The sequence below is a fragment of the Somniosus microcephalus genome, chromosome 14, assembly GCF_052327205.1.
Source record: "Somniosus microcephalus isolate GS21.2 chromosome 14, FLI_Smic_1.0, whole genome shotgun sequence".
Classification (NCBI taxonomy): Eukaryota; Metazoa; Chordata; class Chondrichthyes; order Squaliformes; family Somniosidae; genus Somniosus; species Somniosus microcephalus.
Genome location: NC_141000.1, coordinates 3,657,048 through 3,673,385, shown reverse-complemented (window position 1 = coordinate 3,673,385; position 16,338 = coordinate 3,657,048). Strand labels below are relative to the sequence as shown.

The 16,338-nt window shown below is 49.0% G+C and overlaps 1 protein-coding gene across 3 annotated transcripts in view; it reads right to left on the bottom strand.

The window, feature by feature from the left end:
* Positions 1-482: 482 nt before the first annotated feature.
* LOC147107268 (coagulation factor X-like) overlaps positions 483-16,338 on the bottom strand; it is a 38,264-nt gene continuing 22,408 nt past the window's right edge. For 2 of the 3 annotated variants that reach the window (XM_086006134.1, XM_086006135.1), the window contains exons 6-9: positions 15,759-15,887; positions 12,171-12,283; positions 4,610-4,724; positions 483-1,177 (exon numbers count right to left, since the gene is read on the bottom strand). In XM_086006134.1, the coding sequence (XP_085862260.1) occupies positions 624-1,177; positions 4,610-4,724; positions 12,171-12,283; positions 15,759-15,887 (911 nt within the window). In that variant the 3' untranslated portion in view covers positions 483-623. Of the gene's footprint in view, positions 1,178-4,254; positions 4,513-4,609; positions 4,725-12,170; positions 12,284-15,758; positions 15,888-16,338 lie in introns of all 3 variants that reach the window. The other variant, XR_015080759.1, reaches the window with a different exon arrangement.

The following is a 16,338-nucleotide window of genomic DNA, read 5'->3' as shown; positions in this document are numbered from 1 at the left end:
GCTATAGTTACAAAGATCAGACTAGACAAAAATATAATTGCATAAGTTCTGTTAGAAATCTGTCTTCTTACATAAATTTTTTTGAACACGGGTATGTGGGAGAAACAAATACTTCACACATCATCATCACCAATTATCATTATCACCACCACCATCATCACCACTGTCATTGTTATCATCAGCACCATCACCGATCTCGGTATGGTTCCATTCCATCTGCTCGTTAAATCATTTTTCAATCACAATAGTGGCTACACGTAAAAAAAAAAAGTACTTCATTGGCTGTAAAGCGCTCGGAGACGTTCGGTCGTGAAAGGCGCTATATAAATGCAAGTCTTTCTTTTCTTTATCATTTCATCAACAGCGCTGCATATTTTCTGGAATGGTTTAAACTAGTTCCTATTTCCAAGCTTGAACATCTATTTTTTTTCTTTCTGTAAATGCCCACACGGAGTTAGAATTAGGGAAGAGGTAGAACTTGATTCAGTAAAATAATAATATTTTTAATCACTTTTTTTCAAGAATGCCAGCTCAATTCTCTATTCCTCTATCTCCGTCTCTGGGAACATTGGTGACAAAAATATATCCTGAAGTAATGTTAGCTTGTTATGTTGGGTGCACATCTAGTGACCTGAGAGTGACTGGCCCATTATCTTTTTAATCCAATTTATGTATCTTGATACTTTTGTGTAAACTGGTATCACGTTACAGTCATATTCTCTTCCTCCTAAACTCATGCCTGTCAAATACCACACACCCTTATGCCTAGTGACAAAGGGACTTCCTCTGGTTAAATAACACAGTGGATCTGCTAGTTCTTCGAACCCTGCACAAAACATTCGCCGTACAATGGGAAAAGGCAGCAGCCCGTCACATTTGGCATGTTCGATATAAGGGACATATGGGACACCAAGTAGAACTGGCTGTTCAACGCGTCCTTGTTTCAGTTTCCATCCGCTCGTGGCCCCATATTCAGAGTTCATCAAAAAGAAGTCGGCAAAATCTGGCTGGGGAAGACAGATGGGGATGGTGTAGTTGTTGAACTCAATTGGTGTCTCTAGCTCCAGTAGTGCAATGTCATTCTCAAAGGTAGCCTGGGAGTACCTTGAATGAATGTGTATTCGACTGATGTTGAGTGTTTGCTCAATGTCTTCATCTACTTCCACGTTGTGCTCTCCTATTAAAAAGGACAAAATAGATTTTCAGCCTGCAGAAATAATACAATTTCAATTTTTAAATGAGATATTGTTCTGGCACATAATAGGAAAGACAGAACTTGTATTTGTATAGAGCCTTTCACAACTTCAGAACCTCCCAAAGTGCTTTACAGCCAATTAATTATTTTTAAAGTGTAGTCACTTGTCGGGAAACAGGAAGGTTCCACAAACAGAAATGAGATACCTGACCAGATAATCTGTTTTAGGAGGTGTTGGTTGAGAGAACAATACTGGCCAGGATACCGGGAGAACTCTCCTGTCTGAACAGGAGCAAATTACCTGGGATGTGTAGCTCCTGTCTAGTGTTAGCATTGGGGCAGAACAAAGATAGCTATCATTTTCAAATTAAAACAATACAATGTTTGAACGTACACCTCAGATACTTCAAACAATATATTGGGGAGCTAAAGTTAACATACAAGTACAGCAAGCAATTAGGAAGGCAAATGCATCGTTAGCCTTTATTACATGGGGATGGAGTATAAGAGTAAGGAAATCTTGCTGCAATTATATAGGGCCCTGGTGAGACCACACCTGGAGTATTGTGTACAGTTTTGGTCTCCTTACCTAAGGAAAGATATACTTGCTTAAGAGGCGGTGCAACGAAGGTTCACCAGATTGATTCCTGGGATGAGAGGGTTGTCCTATGAGGAGAGATTGAGTAGAATGGGCCGATATTCTCTGGCATTTAGAAGAACAGAGTGACTGCTGCCAACGACCGGAAGCTGCGCAGAAGCGCACTGCGCATTAATGTGGAACCGGAAGTGTGACGTTTCTGGTTTTCTTTACACAAGCCCGCTCCCTCCCCGGCATTTACCCCCAGAGCCCGCTCCCTCCCCGGCATTTACCCCCAGAGCTCGCTCCCTCCCCCCCCGGCATTTACCCCCAGAGCTCGCTCCCTCCCCGGCATTTACCCCCAGAGCCCGCTCCCTCCCCGGCATTTACCCCCAGAGCTCGCTCCCTCCCTGGTATTTACCCCAGAGCTCCCTCCCCGGCATTTACCCCAGAGCCCGGCTCCCTCCCCGGCATTTACCCCCAGAGCCCGGCTCCCTCCCCGGCATTTACCCCCAGTGCTCGCTCCTTCCCTGGCATTTACCCGCAGAACCCACTCCCTCCCCAGCATTTACCCCCAGAGCTCACTCCCACCCCGGCATTTACCCCCAGAGCTCCCTCCCCGGCATTTACCCCCAGTGCTCGCTCCCTCCCTGGCATCTACCCCAGAGCTCGCTCCCACCCCGGCATTTACCCCCAGAGCTCCCTCCCTGGCATTTACCCCCAGAGCTCGCTCCCTCTCTGGCATTTACCCCAGAGCTCGCTCCCTCCCTGGCATTTACCCCAGAGCTCCCTCCCTGGCATTTACCCCAGAGCTCCCTCCCTGGCATTTACCCCCAAGCTCGCTCCCTCCCCCGGCATTTACCCCCCAAGCTCGCTCCCTCCCCGGCATTTACCCCAGAGCTCGCTCCCTCCCCGGCATTTACCCCTAGAGCCCGCTCCCTCCCCGGCATTTACCCCCAGAGCTCGCTCCCTCCCCGGCATTTACCCCCAGAGCCCGCTCCCTCCCTGGCATTTACCCCCAGAGCCCCCACCCCAGCATTTACCCCCAGAGCTCCCTCCCCCAGCATTTACCCCCAGAACCCGCTCCCCGGCATTTACCCCAGAGCTCGCTCCCTCCCCGGCATTTACCGCAGAGCTCGCTCCCTCCCTGGCATTTACCCCCAGAACCCGCTCCCTCCCTGGCATCTACCCCAGAGCTCGCTCCCTCCCCGGCATTTACCCCCAGAGCTCCCTCCCCCGGCATTTACCCCAGAGCTCGCTCCCTCCTTGGCATTTACCCCCAGAGCTCGCTCCCTCCTTGGCATTTACCCCCAGAGCTCGCTCCCTCCCCGGCATTTACCGCAGAGCTCGCTCCCTCCCCGGCATTTACCCCCAGAGCTCGCTCCCTCCCCGGCATTTACCCCCAGAGCCCCCTCCCCGGCATTTACCCCCAGAGCTCACTCCCTCCCTGGTGTTTACCCCAGAGCTCGTTCCCTCCCCGGCACTTTTAATTTATTTTTAACCAGCCCGCTCCCATAGCGAGCCAGAAGCGCACACGCGCAAAATGCTTCTACACAGCTTCCGGTTCGTTGGCAGCAGTCGCGTCCTTAGAAGAATGAGAGGTGATCTCATTGAAATTATTAGAGGGCTTGACAGGGTAGATGCTGAGAGGTTGTTTTCACTGGCTGGAGAGTCTAGAACCAGGGGTCACAGTCTCAGGATAAGGGGTCGGCCATTTAGGACTGAGATGGTGAGAAATATCTTCACTCAGAGGGTGGTGAATCTTTGGAATTCTCTACCCCAGAGGGCTGTGGAGGCTCAGTCGATGAGTATATTCAAGACAGTGATCGATAGATTTTTGGAATCAAGGGATATGGAGAAAGTGGAGTTGATGTAGAAGTTCAGCCATGATCTTATTACATGGCAGAGCAGGCTCGATGGGCCGTATGGCCTACTCCTGCTATTTCTTGTGTTCTTAACTTATAAACTGTGTATAAATTACAGAAATTGATTGAAACATATAAGATCCCGAGGGGTCTTGACAGGGTGGATGGGGAGAGGATGTTTCCTCTTGTGGGAGAATCTAGAACTAGGGGTCGCTGTTTAAAAATAAGGGGTCGCTCATTTAAGACAGAGATGAGGAGAAATTTTCTCTCACAGAGGGTCGTGAGTCTTTGGAACTCTCTTCCTCAGAGGGCGGTGGAAGCAGAGTCTTTGAATATTTTTAAGGCAGAGGTAGATAGATTCTTGGTGAGCAAGGGGGTGAAAGGTTATCGGGTAGGTGGGAATGTGGAGTAATCGGATCAGCCATGATCTTATTGAATGGCGGAGCAGGCTCAAAGGGCCGAGTGGCCGACTCCTGCTCCTAATTCGTATGTTCGTATGTAAATATTAAAGCAGTAAATTCATAGAATTACATAGAATTTACAGCACAGAAACAGGCCATTCGCCCCAACAGGCCTATCCAGTGCTCATGATCCATATAAGCCTCCTCCCACCTTACTTCATCTCACCCTCAGCATAATCTTCTAATTCAGCCGGCAGTATACAGAGCCTCAGTTGGTGGTCTGTGGGTACAGGGGACAAATATCTGCCACAGTTCCTGCTGCTTGTCAGTCTTCCTGCTCATATGAGGCTGCTGGTGAGGACAGTGCTGCCCTCATGGTTAAATAGCTTGCCAAGGCTCACTGTTTAGGCTCACTAATGAACAACGGGCAGTGGAGATCTGATGCCTATGGGTGGAGCCTAGTTTGAGGCAATGCTTTAAGGAGAGAAAAAAACATAACTTCAATGTCACTTTTTCATCCAATTCTAATTTAATTTCAGAAGACACAGAAACTAAAATTGAAGGAACTCACCCAAGACGACAGTGAAGGAATGCAGCTGGTTCACACAGTCAGCCGAGGTTAGCACAAAGTCCTGATTTAGAATGGCACCTCCGCAGAATATTTCATCGTCACGTTTTAAAAGCACCTATGGCAGAAACATACAAACCAGCTTAACCCAGAAACTCCGCAAGTTAGAATTGTTTAAGACCGGGTTTCTGGTTGGGCATCGAGGGTTGGAATCCCAGCCGGGCCTAGGACAAACCAGTGGTCCACCTGATGTACACGGGTTTCATTGCGTAGGACATCCTGGTGGAAATGGGGAGCAGCTGGAAGACAGGTCAATGTATGGGAATGGTGGGATAATCATGGCCAATGTCATGAGTCAGAAATTCATAGGTCTTCCAAGACTTCATTAGGACTATTGAGTCTTTTCTCTCACCCACCAGTAGTCCCTCAGAGCCTGCGCCCAGCACCTGTGGGCTACAGGGAGTGACAACAGATGTTACTGTCTCTCAGAGTGACAATGAGCCCACTTCCTTAATGTCCCCTTTCAGTGCCAGCACGCGAGGGCGCTTTAGACCAGGGCCCAGCCTCTTCCAGTGCCAGCACATGGGAAATAGGACCCTCAGGGACAGCAGATTCACTGAGGTGAGACTTGCCTCAACCTTCTGTCACTCAAGAAATATTTCCTCGCAGTGACAGGTTAGGAGCAGGAGCTAGTGAGGAAAGTTGGTAAGAAGTAGTAGTGGGTAGGCTTTGAAATTGTTGTGATAATTTGGAAAATGTACATGAAAGTAAAATTGATTTGGTTATATAAACTTCAGTTAGTTTAGTGGTCTGAACAGATGCAACGTGAAAATGTGAGGCTTGTATAACTGAAGCAACGTGCACAGGCCTTTGGGAATGCAGGTGTTAGAGAAACAGTTGGGGGAGGGGTGGCGGGGTTTGGTCCTCTGTCTACAATGCAAGACCACCAGACATGTGCGAAGCAGTTTTATTTCTCTGTACACGGGTTTCACAGGGCGAGATGTACACGGGTTTCACAGGGCGAGATGTACACGGGTTTCACAGGGCGAGATGTACACGGGTTTCACAGGGCGAGATGTACACGGGTTTCACAGGGCGAGATGTACACGGGTTTCACAGGGCGAGCTGTACACGGGTTTCACAGGGCGAGATGTACACGGGTTTCACAGGGTGAGATGTACACGGGTTTGGGAACAGGGCGAGATGTACACGGGTTTCACAGGGCAAGATGTACACGGGTTTCACAGGGCGAGATCTACACGGGTTTCACAGGGCGAGATGTACACGGGTTTCACAGGGCGAGATGTACACGGGTTTCACAGGGCGAGATGTACACGGGTTTCACAGGGCGAGATGTACACGGGCTTCACAGGGCGAGATGTACACGGGTTTGGGAACAGGGCGAGATGTACACGGGTTTCACAGGGCGAGATGTACACGGGCTTCACAGGGCGAGATGTACACGGGTTTCACAGGACGAGCTATACACGGGTTTTGTAGTGTATGTAACGTTCCACCTTTAAGAGAACTATTTTAAGGGTTGCACTACTTTATCTTGGCTGCTGTATACTGTAATACCGGTGGTGACCACACCGGTATATAAGTGCTGTGTAAGGATTTATTGGGCAGTTCCGCCCTGACCTTCGAATAGTAAAGTCCTGTTAAAGTTTACTCTTGTGGTCTGTGTAGTAATTCGCAATTTAACACACAGGCTTAACAGTGGCGACGAAGACGATCTTACCCTGCGGCAGAGACGATCCAAGGCAGTTTAACGGGCGTCGAGAGGAGGCATCCGCCCTCGTCATCCTGCTGAGAGAAGACTCGGGTCTGCAGAGCAATGGAAGAACTCTAACACGAAGCCTTCCATCAGCAACAGGCAGGATCATCCCTTCTATCACGGTGGTGGGTAAGCCGATCAGCGACGAACAGCGAGTCAGTCACGTTGACTGTGAAGTAGGGGAGGGAAAAACGGAGGATATAAGGGCGGAGAACTCGACCACGGCCGGGGGAAAAAGAGCCGGACAGGAGTCGGGACCAGAGGCGCTGAGACTGGGCAGCATAAGGCACGGAAGCCGCGGTGCAGGCAAACGCAGCCGGTGTGAGAGACCGGGCTGCAAGCGGGCTGGGAGACGCAGCAGCGTCGAGAGCAAGCTCGACCAACCGGTAAAAAGAAAAGAGGCCGGGCAGCTACCGAGGCCGCGAGGCGCAGCGACCGAGAACCGCTTGCGCGGGAGAAAATAATTTTAAAAAAACAAAGGACCGGACTGCATGAGGGGCTGGGAGGCGCGATTGGAAACCGCTGGGGAGGGCGAACGCAGCAATACGGCAATCGCCGTTACAGCCAGCGGGAGAGACAGAGCCCGAGCGAGCGGGAGAGACAGAGCCGAGCGAGCGAGGGAGACTGAGCGAGCGGGAGAGAGAAGAGACCGAGCGAGCGAGGGAGAACGAGACCGAGCGAGCGAGGGAGACCGTGCGAGCGCGGGAAACCGCCATTTTCGGAGGCGGGGAAGAAGACAAGCGCGGGAAACCGCCATTTTTGAAAAAAAAAAGTTAAAGAAAAATTTCGTTGTTGTTTCTCAAAAAGATTGCGAAGATGCCTAAGCGTGGTAACACCAACGATTTCGATCCCGAGGTGGAAGATTGGGCCACATATGTAGAACGCATAGAGATATATTGTAAGGCAAATGAAATATCAAATGATGATAAAGCACTAACCTTACTAAACTCAATGGGTGCGAAGACATACGGGCTATTGAAGCATCTTCTATCACCAGCTAAACCGGCGGATCAGACTTTCGCTAATATTGTTGCTGTCCTGAAGGATCATTTGAACCCCACGCCGCTGATGTTGGCGGAACGATTTAAATTTTATGCGAGAACGCAACTGAAAGAGGAAAGAAACGCGGAGTACATGGTTGAACTGCGTAGGCTAGCGAAATACTGTCAGTTTGGGGAAAATCTGACAGAGGCACTGAGAGACAAGTTCGTGTGTGGGTTGTCGAAGGAAGGAACACAAAAGCGACTGCTCGAAGAGAATGATCTTACACTTGATAAGGCTGTCACTATTGCAGCATCGCACGAAGCCGCAGCGAGAGGCACTGCGGAAATGCAGCTGAAGACAGCGGTACTCAGCGTAGATCAAATGGCTTCGGGTACAACGAAATGTTATCGTTGTGGGAAGACAACACACGATCAGAACCAATGCTGGTTTAAAAACCAGGAATGTAGGAAATGTGGCAAGCTTGGTCACATAGCTAAAGTATGCCGGTCAGGAAAGAAGACCAGCAACAAAAAGTCACCGCAGAAAAAGTACAGAAAGGTACATAGGGTGGCTGTGAAGAGTTCGGATGAACAGAATTCGGACTCAGACTCCAACAGCAAGGAACTGGGTAGTCTGAGAATTCACAATGTGAGTAAGGAAACTCACCGACAAACTATCTGGGTCACACTGCAGATTGCAGAAGTCCAAGTGAAGATGGAATTGGACACCGGATCAGCGTTGACGGTCATGAATAAGCAAGATTACAAAAAGTTATTCAAACATATTCCCCTACGGGACACGAAGATAGTATTGCAGACATACACGGGGCAAAAAGTATACCCCATCGGAAAGATAAAAGTCAAGGTGATACACAAGGGCAAAGAACACCAAGGAATGGACATATATGTACTACCCGAGGGAGGTCCACCACTTCTGGGACGGGAGTGGATCAGGAAAATAAATATGGACTGGCACTCCCTAAACGCAATAACGGTAGATTCCGGAAAGAAAGATGTCAAACCTGAACGATTGTCCAGAATATTGGATGAGGCTAAAGAGGTATTCCAACAGGGACTGGGAACACTGAGAGGAATTAATGCAAAAATCAAGATTGCAGAACATGCAAACCCAACATTTTTCAAAGCCAGATCAGTACCTTATGCGATACGACCTGCGGTGGAGGCTGAACTGGAAGAGCTTGAACGTTCAGGGGTACTGTCTAAGGTGGACTGGAGTGAGTGGGCCACGCCCATTGTTCCCGTCATGAAGCATCCATCGAGTAACAAGCCAGGGGAACCGGGAAAGGTCCGTGTTGTGTATGTAATATGTGTGCTACTTGAACCTATGGACAGGACTGCACTACTTGTAGGCCAGGAGTGGTACTGCGTATCACTACGCCCTACAAGTAGTGCAGTCCTGTCCATAGGTTCAAGTAGCACACATATTACATACACAACAGTCCGCATCTGCGGAGACTTCAAGATCACAGTTAATCCGGTGCTTCACACGGTGCAATATCCGCTTCCGCGGATTGAGGATATCTTTGCTTCATTGTCTGGTGGGAAACACTTCACCAAGATAGACCTGGCGCAAGCGTACTTACAGATGGAAGTTGAGGAAGAGTCGCGCCAGTATCTCACAATCAACACGCACAGAGGCTTGTATCGATATAATAGATTGGTTTTTGGAGTGGCTTCGGCTCCAGCAATTTGGCAGAGGGCCATGGAGCAGGTCTTACAGGGAATTCCAAGCACTCAGTGTTACTTGGACGATATCCTGATTACAGGAGAGGACGAGGAGGAACACCTCGCAAATTTGAAACTGGTGCTCACCAGGTTGAAGGAATATGGCCTTCGAGTTAATCGCCAGAAATGAGTTCTTCCAGAAACGGATCTCGTACTGTGGTCATGTCATTGACCAGGAGGGGCTGCACAAGTCACCTGACAAGATCGAAGCTGTTGTGAAGGCCCCCGCTCCGGAAAATGTATCCCAGTTGAGGTCGTTTCTGGGGTTGATTAACTATTACCATAAGTTTCTGCCAAATCTATCCACGGTGCTGCACCCGCTGAATGCTCTGTTGCGGAAAGAAGTACCATGGAAGTGGAGCGAGGACTGTAAGAAGGCCTTTCGCAAAAGCAAGGCATTGATCACCTCTGAGGAAGTGTTGGCTCACTTCAACCCAACGCTACCTCTTCGTCTAGCTTGTGATGCTTCCCCTTATGGTATTGGAGCAGTACTCTCACACAAGTTGCCAAATGGCTCGGAAAGGCCAGTCGCATTTGCATCCAGATCATTGACCTCCGCTGAGCGCAACTATGCTCAGATAGATAGGGAGGCTCTCAGCCTTGTGTGGGGAGTAAAGAAATTCAATCATTACCTGCAGGGCAAGAAGTTTACACTGCTGACAGACCACCAGCCGTTGGTATCCATATTCAACCCTAACAAGGCCGTTTCCACTATGACAGCGCAAAGGCTACAGAGGTGGTCCATTTTCCTAGGGGCACACCAATATGACATCGAATACAAAGGATCAAAACAGCATGGGAATGCTGACGGGTTATCGCGCCTACCGTTGCCAACGGTAGAAGAGGCGCCTACAGTGGATCCAGTGGAGATGTTCCACTCAACCATAGTGGAATGTCTACCAGTAACAAATTCTACGATCGAAAAGGAAACAAGAAATGACCCGACTCTCTCACGAGTCTACGATTTAACGGTGAAGGGATGGCCAGCACATGGCGAACCAATGTTGCCAGCATTTTCGCAAAGAAGAGAACAGCTGTCAGTGTGCCGAGGAACTTTGATGTGTGGATCCAGAGTGGTGATTCCACCCAAACTCCAGCATAAAGTGCTAAAGGAGCTTCACGAGGGGCATCTGGGTGGAGTGAAAATGAAGAACCTAGCCAGAGCGTTTGTGTGGTGGCCAGGTATCGATGGAGACATCGAAGAAATGACCAAGAGCTGTCTAGGATGCCAGAAGGTCCAAAACGCCCCTCCACAAGCTCCTCCGCATCCATGGGAGTGGCCCTCGTCTCCATGGCAAAGGGTACATATCGACTTTGCTGGTCCATTCATGGACTCAATGTTTTTAATCGCGGTGGATGCATACTCCAAGTGGCCGGAAGTAATAAAGATGTCCTCCACCACCACGGAAAAAACCATCACAGTATTGAGGACCATATTTGCCAGGAATGGGCTGCCGGAACAGATCTGTTCTGATAATGGACCGCAGTTTGTGTCCGAAGAATTCAGGAAGTTCTTAAAAAACAATGGGGTTAAGCACTACACGTCCGCCCCATACCATCCCGCCACCAATGGATTAGCTGAAAGGTTTGTTCAGACCTTCAAGAAGGCCATAAAGGCCATGGGTAATGAAGACATAAATCTACAACATAAGGTAGATAACTTCTTGTTGGCGTACAGGAATGCAACACATGTGGTCACAAACCAAACTCCCGCCATGATGTTTTTCAATAGAAGACTAAGATGCCGGCTGGATTTGATCAAGCCAAACATCAGAAGGGACGTAGAGAACCGGCAATTTCAAGGCATGAATGAAAGGCCAACTAGAACCTTCCAGATAGGTCAACAAGTTTTGGCCCGGGACTACCGTACCGAGAAATGGCAGCCTGGAACTATTTGCAAACGGCTAGGACCGCTGATGTATACCGTGGACATTGGTGAAAGCATAATAAGGCGCCATGTTGACCAGATCATAGAGTCATCCGAAAAGGGCCAACCTACTCCACAACTCTATACGCCTAATGTTGAAGCAGAGATGCCCATAGTATCTACCTCCGATCCGGTAATACTGGAATCAGATGAACCTGACACTGGCATTCAAGCCGAATCGACCTTGCCAGAAGAACCTACTACACCACCGAAAACTACTACACCACCGAGGCGTTATCCGGACCGAGTCAGGAAGCCTCCAGAGAGACTGAATCTGTGAACTGTTTTTACATGAAGTTGTGTATATATGTTATGATGTTATGTTTAATGGGAATATATACTGTTAACCTAAAAAGGGAGGATTGTAGTGTATGTAACGTTCCACCTTTAAGAGAACTATTTTAAGGGTTGCACTACTTTATCTTGGCTGCTGTATACTGTAATACCGGTGGTGACCACACCGGTATATAAGTGCTGTGTAAGGATTTATTGGGCAGTTCCGCCCTGACCTTCGAATAGTAAAGTCCTGTTAAAGTTTACTCTTGTGGTCTGTGTAGTAATTCGCAATTTAACACACAGACTTAACAGGTTTCACAGGGCGAGATGTACACGGGTTTGGGAACAGGGCGAGATGTACACAGGTTTCACAGGACGAGATGTACACGGGTTTCACAGGACGAGCTATACACGGGTTTCACAGGGCGAGATGTACACGGGTTTCACAGGGCGAGATGTACACGGGTTTCACAGGGCGAGATGTACACGGGTTTCACAGGGCGAGATGTACATGGGTTTCACAGGGCGAGATGTACACGGGTTTCACAGGGCGAGATGTACACAGGTTTCACAGGGCGAGATGTACACGGGTTTCACAGGGTGAGATGTACACGGGTTTCACAGGGCGAGATGTACACGGGTTTCACAGGGCGAGATGTACATGGGTTTCACAGGGCGAGATGTACACGGGTTTCACAGGGCGAGATGTACACGGGTTCCACAGGGCGAGATGTACACAGGTTTGGGAACAGGACACTGCCCTGCCCCTGGCCATCTAGAGGGCAAGTGTGCAGTGACCAGAACATGGCTCATAATGTAAGTGTCACAGCGCCTTATTGTACAGTAGATCCTCACCTGCCAAGGGTATTCACCCCTCCTACACTGTTGGTCACCATCGATCGCCCTGAGGAGCAAATCTGTATCATCAATCGACGAAGGGACCAACACCTTCCCACACGGATAAGGCACTGATCAACACAGAAGAATCAGTGATGGGGTTAGAATTGTAGCAATCATAGAATCATAGAATGGTTGCAGCACAGAAGGAGGCCATTTGGCCCATCGAGCCCATGCCAGCTCTCTGCAAGAGCACTTCAGCTAGTCCCGCTCCCCCGCCCTTTCCCCGTAGCCTGCAAATTTTTTTCCTTCAGGTGCTTATCCAATTCCAATTCAATTCAATTCAATTTTATTTGTCATATATGCAGCAGACGTGTGTACTGCACAATGAAATGTTGATTTTTACGAGTCCTCCCAACATTGGAATAAATACACCATAACAATGATAAAAATACTAATAGAAATACAGTATTAATAAATAAGACAACAGTAATAAATAATAATAAATTATTAGTTCATGAGTCTTATGGCGTGGGGGTAGAAGCTGTTTCGAAACCTGCTGGTACGAGACCGTATGCTTCGGTATCTCTTACCGGACGGGAGCAGGGCGAAGAGGTTGTGGCTGGGGTGGCTCGCGTCTTTAATGATTCTCAGGGCCTTCCCCTGGCACCTCTCGGGGTAGATATCCTGGACAGCAGGTAGTTTAATTCCTATAGTATGTTGTGCAGCTTTCACCACCATCTGTAGAGCCTTGCGGTCTGTGGCGGTGCAGTTGCCATACCAGGTAGTGATGCAGCCGGACAGGATACTCTCGATGGTGCACCGGTAGAAGTTGGTGAGAATCTGGGGGGCCATTCCAAATTTCTTCAGTCTCCTGAGGAAGAACAGGCGTTGGCATGCCTTCTTCGTTACGACGTCGATGTGATGGGACCACGTTAAGTCCCCCGTAATGAATAAACCCAGGAATTTGAAGCTGCTGACCCTCTCCACCTCAGCCCCTTCGATGTAGATTGGGGTGTGTCCCTCCCCCTGCCACTTCCTGTAGTCCACGATCATCTCCTTTGTTTTGCTGATGTTGAGGGAGAGGTTGTTGTACTTGCACCATTCTGCTAGGGCTCTTACCTCCTCCCTGTAGCCTGTCTCGTCGCCATCTGTGATCAGGCCTACAACGGTAGTGTCATCAGCAAACTTGATGATGGAGTTGGAGTTGTGCGTGGCTACGCAATCGTGAGTAAACAGGGAGTACAGAAGGGGGCTGAGCACACAACCCTGGGGAGCTCCCATGTTCAGGATCAGTGTTGAGGAGGTGTTACTGCCTATTTTCACCACCTGGGGTCTGCCCGTCAGGAAGTCCAGGATCCAGTTGCATAGGGCCTTTTGAAAGCCACGATTGAATCTGCCTCCACCACCCTTTCAGGCAGTGAATTCCAGATCCTTACCACTCGCCGATTAACATTTTTTTCCCCTCATGTCACCTTTGGTTCTTCTGCCAATCACCTTAAATCTGTCTCCTCTGGCTCTCGACCCTTCCGCCAATGGGAACAGTTTCTCCCTCTCTACTCTGTCCCGACCCCTCATGACTTTTAAACAATGGCCCTGAAATTACACTGCATCTTCACCCCAGGTCAGTGCTGTCACCAACACAGCACGACTACGTTCTGACTTCACGCTCTGGGCGGGGAGCTTGCCCACCAGTGGCACCTCCTGGAGATCTGGGCATGTGACACGCATCATTTTCAGAGCAGCTCATTTAACAGCTGGGAAATGGAGCGCCCGAGGCTCCAATCTGCAGCACGGACCCCACCCAGGAGAAACCGAATTGGGAAATGTGCCATTCAGAGTAGGCAAAGATAACGGGCGCACGGTGAAATAGGGCAGTGCGCAGCCAGCACAATCCCAACTAGAGACCCCAGCCATACCTGGGCACAGAGACAGGTGATCTACACCATCAGTACCCAGCTCCGCATCTGCGTGGAGCTCCGAGTTGATATCACAGTGTAAATATCACATTCAGAGAAGGCAGTTAATGCTACTTTGCCAGTTCCACCTTGTAAGCCTGGTTGTCAACACTCCAGGATTCTCCCAGAGTCTCCAGGAATTAAAGGTGGGCACGGACTGCCGTCCTGGACACTTCTGCAAGTTACACAGGGGAGAAATCATAGGTGCATTTAGAAAATGGTGTTTTTTTTTTCTACTTTCTTTGAACACGTTCATCATTTATTATCTATAAAGATATTGGAGAGGGGAGAAAAGGCTGTTTGACTGGGCAGGGCAGTTGGAAGTCATGTGATGATACCTCCAGGAATATACCAACCAGAGTGAGCAACCTCATGAGCCCTCTGTGGATCTCAGTGGATCCCTTGGGGCTCGGATGGGTGGGTTCCTCTGGGCTGCACTGGCGCTGGGCGAGTAGACCGCCAGGAACGTTCTGAACTGATCATTCAGAGCAGCACATTTCTGGTTAGTTTGTTTCACCACAGGTTCCTGAGCCACTGATGTTCCTGCCTCTCGTGGTCTGTGCAGGCTGGATCCCAGGGCATTGTAGATACGAAACTGGAGACTCAGAATGATGGGCCTCCACTGCTTCTGCACATGACCTGGATGTGCTGGGACTAAATGGATAGGAACGGCCAGATCCTGTCCAAAACAAGCAGACATATTTGAATGAATGAATCAATGGGATTGAAATGTTGCAGTGGTAACATCACAACACCTCTGCATAATTTTCTGGGTAAATGTTGAACAGTCGCCTGTTTGGCAACTGGCCTTTGGAAGCTGTCCATAGAGATCGGTGAGGCTGCACCTTCAGGTTGGAGGACTTTAAATGGAGCAGGCTCAGAGCCTTTTCACTTGGGGATTATTCAACCATTCAGACATTGGCACAGGGGTGTAGTTGCACTGAGGCTGCAATGTGTGGCTGCAGGTATCTAGCTGCTGGCACTTTCCCACTTCTCCAGGCCTGGGGTCTTCACTGATCTGCGGCGAGTGACTCACCTCCTGACTCCCCAAAGCCTTTCCAACATCTACAAGGCACAAGTCAGGAGTGTGATGGAATACTCTCCACTTGCCTGGATGAGTGCAGCTCCATCAACACTCAAGAAGCTCAACACCATCCAGGACAAAGCAGCCCGCTTGATCGGCACCCCGTCCACCACCTTAAACATTCACTCCCTCCACCACCGGCGCACTGTGGCTGCAGTGTGTACCATCTACAAGATACACTGCAGCAACTCGCCAAGGCTTCTTCGGCAGCACCTCCCAAACCCACAACCTCTACCACCTAGAAGGACCAGGGCAGCAGGCGCATGGGAACACCTCCAAGTTCCCCTCCAAGTCACACACCATCCTGACTTGGAAGTATATCGCCGATCCTTCATCGTCGCTGGGTCAAAATCCTGGAACTCCCTCCCTAACAGCACTGTGGGAGTACCTTCACCACAAGGACTGCAGCAGTTCAAGAAGGTGACTCACCACCACCTTCTCAAGGGCAATTAGGGATGGGCAATAAATGCTGGCCTTGCCGGCAACACCCAGATCCTATGAAAGAATATTTAAAAAAATCTATCAAATGGAATGAAGTACAGGACATTAATATCTAATATTTACCTTCAGGAATACAGCTCCTTTCATCTTCTCCAAGTTTATATCCTTGGGCGCAGTAACAGACATAGGTGCCGTATTGTAACTTACAGAATTGGTCGCAGGTTTGTCCATGCGATGAACAGTCATTGGGACCTGAAATTCAAAGAGTTGGTCAAACCCATCCGTCTACATACACAATGATCGAACGACAGATTGACCTATCAGGCCACAAGGAAAACGCCCCCTGAAAGTGGCGGTGATATCATTTATCTTTTCTCTACACTGGCTAATATATAAATCGATTTCTGTATTGAAATCTATTAATAATTATTTGAAGTATGAAGATCAAAATTTAAATTGTAAAAAGTCACTAACTGTCCCCTCAGATTCTTCATGACATCGCACTCTCCAGAATAACATGGGCACTTGTGATAGCCAGGTGCAGGAGGCTCGAAGGTAAAACCCTCTACGCATGTGCACAAATCCAGCATTCTAATAATCAACCTGTACTACAGCACTGAACAAAGCAAAGTGTTAGCCATGAAATAATCATTGTAAGGCAAGTTAGTGTCAGGTGTGTATCACCTTCAGCCAGTGGTCCTCT